Source organism: Hippocampus zosterae, chromosome 6 (assembly GCF_025434085.1).
Source record: "Hippocampus zosterae strain Florida chromosome 6, ASM2543408v3, whole genome shotgun sequence".
NCBI lineage: Eukaryota > Metazoa > Chordata > Actinopteri > Syngnathiformes > Syngnathidae > Hippocampus > Hippocampus zosterae.
The window spans coordinates 12,861,546-12,867,779 of record NC_067456.1 but is presented as its reverse complement, the minus strand read 5'-3'; the positions used below and the strand labels follow the sequence as shown (position 1 = coordinate 12,867,779).

At 41.5% G+C, this 6,234-nt stretch overlaps 1 protein-coding gene across 1 annotated transcript; it reads right to left on the bottom strand.

Moving 5' to 3' along the window:
- Positions 1–71: 71 nt before the first annotated feature.
- si:ch211-108c6.2 (uncharacterized protein LOC559375 homolog) lies at positions 72–6,167 on the bottom strand. Its single transcript, XM_052067961.1, has 3 exons — positions 5,843–6,167; positions 4,530–4,635; positions 72–1,634 (listed from the first exon to the last, which is right to left on the bottom strand). Exon 3 carries the CDS (start codon positions 1,626–1,628, stop codon positions 72–74), a length of 1,557 nt encoding a protein of 518 aa, XP_051923921.1. The 5' UTR covers positions 1,629–1,634; positions 4,530–4,635; positions 5,843–6,167.
- Between the last annotated feature and the right edge of the window lie 67 nt (positions 6,168–6,234).

Below are 6,234 nucleotides of genomic sequence, written 5' to 3'. Positions count from 1 at the left end.
CTCAAGCATATCATTCATTACTGCAATATATGCTGTTGTGCTCTCATGTCCCATCCACATTATTACTGAGACTATGTGGTCCCACAGTTTGCAATGGCCTTACCTTTTCTGACAGAAGGCTTCCTCTCAATTCGTTTTTCTGGGGATTTGTGAGGTGAGTCAAAGGTGGCCTTCATCTGTGCTACCTTCACAGACTGACTATGCTCGTCGCATTTGACTTCGGCGGGCTTGGACCAATCCTGGTGGAGACGCTTCTCATGGAGCTGTATGTTTTCTTTTATGAGATCAGAGACAGGCCTCGACCTGCCAGTGTCGGTGGGGTTTTCTCTCATTAAAACTCCAGCATCACTTTCCCTGACAGTTTTTTTGTCAGGCTGCTCTGGTGTTTCATTTTCTTTGTTGGTCGTGGGAACATTCTGCCTCGGGTAACTTTCTTTTGCCTTGGATGGGATCGAAATTGAGCTGGCATCTTCATTTGTTCTCGGGGGAAGATGTTCAGAGTTTGTCGTTTGGTCATCACTTTCTTGGGGCATATGTTCTGAGTTTCCTGTATGGTCATCATTTTCTATCAGTGGAGCAGGCTGAAAGGATGGCGTGGCCTCCTTAGTGGTCACAGACTTGCCCTCATAAGACCTTCTTTCATGTAAAGCAGTTTGTAACGGGTTTAAAGCACCTTTATTTGGAATGATTGCCTTGTTGTCTGGAGCCTTTGTTGATTTCTTCACCATATCACTTGTGCAAAAATTGGATTTTTTGGTCAAACGGTCAGCAGTATCTTCCACTTCAAAGTCGCCCTGTGTTGCTTTGATTGTAGACGATGATAATATGCTCCGGGTGCTGTATGCCGGTGTGTTCCTTTCCTCAGTGGTGAATTCGGTTGCTCCAGCAACAGGCGTGGTCATATCCAGTTCCATGTCCAATTCATCAGTGTCCACCTCCTGTATTTCTTCCAGAGCTGGACACGTCTCAATTCGGTTTCTCTTCAGCAGCTTCTCCAAAATAAAACTGGGTTCGGTGTCTGCGGGTAGATTCGATAGATCGGTGTCTTGATGAGCTTTGTTTGCTTCCCTTTGTAGCATTAGAGATTCTGAATCCCAAGAGGATGGGAGATGGCCATACAAGTCACATTTGTTTTGGTTGCCCTCACAATGGTCTTCCATTTTGATCTTCGAGGAGACTTCAAATTGCTTCTCAGCACGCTTCTCTCCAATCTTATTTTTAGTCAACACCTTGTATGTCGAAGCTCTTTCCTCGGTTGTTACTCTACCTTTTCGGTTTTGGCCTGCTGAAACCAATGGAGCGGCCCTTCTTCCTTCTTCTCTTCCTGGACCACTTCCTGACACTCCTTCTTGTTTCACCTCGCTTGGAGTAAACTGCCTCACCCACAAATTGATGTGCCTCTCACTGGAAAGTGTTATTAAGTCCTGATTATGACTTTCATCCAAATCTTCCGTGTCTGGCTCCACTGAATATTTTTTCCCCTCTGAGCTGCCAGCCTCCTCTTCACAGGCACTTCCTGTCTTCATGACATCATCTGATTGACTGTCTGAATCTCCACAGTCGGAGTCCTCCAATTCCTCAACAAGGGTATGTTCTCTGCCTTCTAATTTGTCCTGGGTCTGTCCCATACTCGTCTATGGAGAAAGACATGGCGTTAACCTTCGCAACAAGTCATCGGCCTCAAAATTATTCCAACTGAATGAAAAGTTTTTCGAAGGGGACAAACTATGGATTTTTAAAAACACTTTGTGTTTTATGAAAACATCTGTGACATACATTTGTCAATATATAACAAGGTTAAAAAATAATGACATTTTGACTCATGGAGGCAGCACTTCATACATTGTGAGAATGTCACTGTGTATGTACAGAGCATGGACACGTCATCAAAAAAAAAAAAAGCCAGACAAGACAGGATATTAATTTCAGCATGAATACTTATTGTGACATTTTTTCTAATGTTAATATGGGTGCCTTCAAAGCCGTTCAAAGCAAAGTCTGCACTTTTTTGATGTGGCCCGGTGCTCTGTTATTGGTTAATTCCAAGTCATATGATTTATGGGCGTCATTTTGTGACCTAGTGGCCATATTTCTCGACCTGCAGTAGCTTTGGTTACCTTTTGCCTTATGTAAGTGTATTTTTACCAAAATGGTTTCCTGTGTGGCTGTCATCATCTCATCTTGCGTAATGCATACGATACATTGTTTCGCGCAAAAATGTGAAAGACGCCGCCTGTGGGAGGTAAAATATTAATCAAATAAAATCTAATATCATTAAACTCAGCATACGTGTAGTGAATTTATTTTGTTTTGAGAAAAAAAGTATATTTATGGAAAAGGGGGCTACAATTGCACTCAACCCTTACTTATCGTCAGACAGGGATACGCTCTATCTGACGATCTCGGTCAAAATAATAAGATAAGATAAGATAAGATATCCTTAATGTTACTTTAATAATCGTATCTTCTTTTTCTTTTAGTTTATTTACCGGACATGGTGATAATCTCGGATGAGCATAAAATAATATCATCCACCCACCTCACTTGATTGCATATGACGCTGATTAAAAAGGATTGCGCCTTAGGCTGCCCACAATAAAATGCCACTGAAAAATGTGCAGTTTTACTCAATTAAAAAGTAATCTCACTCACTAACAAATTAATTTGAAATTAAAAGTTAAACCTTAGTGGCAGAAAGATAATACGTACATTCAAAGGTATAACTGCAGTAAAAATCATCCTGTCACAGTCCACACAATTGAAATTGTTTAAGTGTGAGGACAGAATGACATAGCAAACAATTCATCGTCACACGGTGATCATTTTTCTGGTTGCTGTGAATCAGAGCATCTTATTACAATAACTGCTATTGTATTGCTTCCGTTGAGTGTTCATGCACTTGCAATGTCACCACTTTAAGACAAATTACAGTCACAAGGTTTTTGCAGCGCAGTCAGGCCTGCTGGGTGCATTCTCCTTCTTCACCATCTGTGAGATATGTCTCGCTCACGGAAGGGTCAGAATTGGTCCTGCAAATATGACAATATCTTAACAGAAAAATGATGTTGAAGTCATGTTGATCCACACCAAACTCAGCCAAGCTTGCCTTCGCGGACCTTGCTGTGGAAAAGGTAAAGTACATTCCCTGAAGTGATCCCACCAAGTCCAAAGTATAGAATTGTCCCAAATTTCTTGGTCGGACGAAGAATTATGATTCAGGAGGAATTGAGGGGCCTCTTCCAAAAACTGATTGGAGAAATAAATGATTAGGCGATATGTCAGAACACGTTGTGTATAGACTGTAATTTCATTTGCACCGTTTTAAGATTCACTCTACAATTCTGAAATGATGTACGACAACATAACCCGCTAACTTACGGTACTTTCCTACCAACTAACCTATTGCTTCATACTTATTTACCGACATGCTTATTTACTCACCTAGTGACCGACGAACATACCTACTTTGGCATTTACTTACTTGTGTACTTACTCACTGATCTACAACCTTACTAAATTACGATAGTCAAATGTACGCCAGAGTTACTGGCGTATATTTGCATTGTACACACTTTTTACATCTGGCACACCAGCAATTATGATTGGATGTGCCTTGGAAACAGACATAATTTGACTGACTTGTTTGCATGGATTTTCTCCTGGCACATTCCAACATTATTCATGCTACGCTAACTGAAACCTTAATTGTCCTAAGGTGTGCATATGAGTCTGACTGGGTATTTGTCCATATGTGCCCTGGGATTCACTGGCAACCATTCCTGGGTGTACCCCACCTCTTGCCCAAAGTCATCTGGGATAGGCTCCAGCTCACCTGCGACCCTAGTGAGAACCAGCAGCGTAGAATTCGGTTGGTGAGTGGGCTTCTCTTTTCTGTTGAGCTCTCAAAAGTTGTGTGTGAGCGAGTGGAAAAAATGTAGCCACACAATGAACAATAACCAGACAACAATCTGGCATGGGTCTTGTTTTCTCTCTTCGGTGTGACAACATATGACTACTGCTGCTTTATCATCTGACAAGCCTGCATGCTGGCCAAACATACGGCCCAGGAAACAGATGCTATCAGACCCTCTAAAGCTGCACCAAGGAGAGGAAGCGCATGGCAGAATTTCACACATGAACGCCAAAGGATCTAGTGTGAAGTACCGTAGTGAAAGAACCAGAAAATATGTTAGAGCCACAGATACATTTTATTGTCTCGTTCATGTGACCACATCAGGCTAAAAGCACCCATTCCTCAACTTGGTGAACCCTATCCCAAGTGGGATTCCATCAGTGTTAACAAGCGGCCCGTTATCCTGTCCGATCCTCCCTTTAATGCCAGAGGCTTCCCACTTGATCACCATGTGCTTTGCAGCATCACCATGTACAGGAAGCATAACCAATAAACCTTTCCCAAAGTGGATAGCAGGCTATTTCTCTTTTTGGGACCTTTAGCTTTAGTCAATCCAATATAAAGGATTTAATAATGATCTCCTGTCATGTACAGGTCAGTGAAGGATTGCACTTACCAGTTAGAAGATGTGGAGTGAGTCTGTGTATCCAACGTTTGCTCAGTCCCACTGGCAGGACCGACAGTATGTTCTTTGTTGCTTGTTCGGAGATGATCTGTCCTCCCTGAAATACGCAAGCAGTGGGTGCCTTATAGCCACGTGATGTCACAGTTCATTTCGCTATGCTGCAGTCAAACGTGTAAACTTACTTTTTCCTGTCTTGAAAACCACCACTATGGATATTTATTGGCCTCACATTTTCTCCTGATTTTTCACAATAATGGTTGATATGAAATGATTTTATTGTATTTTTTTCTGATGTATACTAAATTGAAGCAACACTAGTTTTCTTTTTCTTAATCAGAGAAAGAACAAAAGATGCTATGCTGCAAAGAGAGTGGGGGCCACCTGTAAATATAGTGTACAATATAGTGGACTGATTTTGGTTGTTTTGATGTGAAAGGGCCTAAAATATGACAAAACAAAGAAAAAAAACACTTGAGATTTACTACTTTGGAAATCACAGTGTGATTTTCCAGGTGTGTGTTGTTTAGTCGAAGTGCCTAAATCACCCCCGAAAGTAAATAGACAAAATGAATAACTATAGTACAAAAAAAGATGTGAAGATTGTACACAATTCTCATAACTTTACTGTTTGCTGCTTTATCAAGAAGTTGGGGAAAATTTAATGTTTGGAAAATATGGTCAGTAATTTTTGCCATCGCAGTCGGTTTGCAGTCGACGGGAATTAGAAGTTGTATGGTACAGTATATAGCTGTAACCTTTTTCATTTTTAACAGTAGCAACACGCAGACAGGAAACATACTTGAAAAATAAAACAAACGTGGTGGTTTGGAGACCAGGAATTACGAGGTAAGGGCCCGACCCACACCTCGTGACCAGAGACCGAAAACCACCGTTTTGGAGGACGTGCAGTTTGTTTGCACGCTTCTACTAATTGTTTTGTGTTGCAGACCTATGTTCCCCATATTCAGCAGCCGCTTTAAACCAACGCACTGCACAAATAATCACTGGCTACTTTACAGAAATACCTACGGTCAGATCAATACGATTTACTAACAGTTTGGTATTTTATGTTTATCATATTTAATCTTGGGTCGGGTAATAGCAACACAAATGTCATTCTATTCGGGTAGTGTTTCGTTTGAAATAGTTTATAAATGTAAAACCTAAAGCATGTTTTAGCGAGACGCACTTCCTGGAAACAATGTATGCATAACCATGCTGAGACATGAAAATATATTTATGCTACAGTCACACACAGGCGCTACCATATAACAGCGCTGCATCACATGCAATTGTACACAGACCTATTATTCAGTCGAAAGGCACGCACGGTCGGTCGGCGGCAGCAGAGCAACAAGAGCGTGAAACTTAAGTCATTCATTGATGTCACGCAAACAGGGAGGGGTAAACTGGGCGTTATATAACCTGGCTGTTGTTCGGAATTCCAAATAACGTTCTCCAGCCAAAGCACACAGATGACAGCACGGTGACGTAATGATGTAACACACACACGAACTCCATCAAAGTCAAGTCACTGGCCAAATATTAAGGTTCATGGCACTTTTCCAGTTTGCAAAGACCCTAAAGCCAGCTACATGAGCGTGCTGGAGCTTGTAAAGTAATCCTTCTTGGTTGCGTTCGTCCTCCCAGCTCGACTTCCCTGAAGATTTAAGTTGAGGCGAATTATCGATAATCA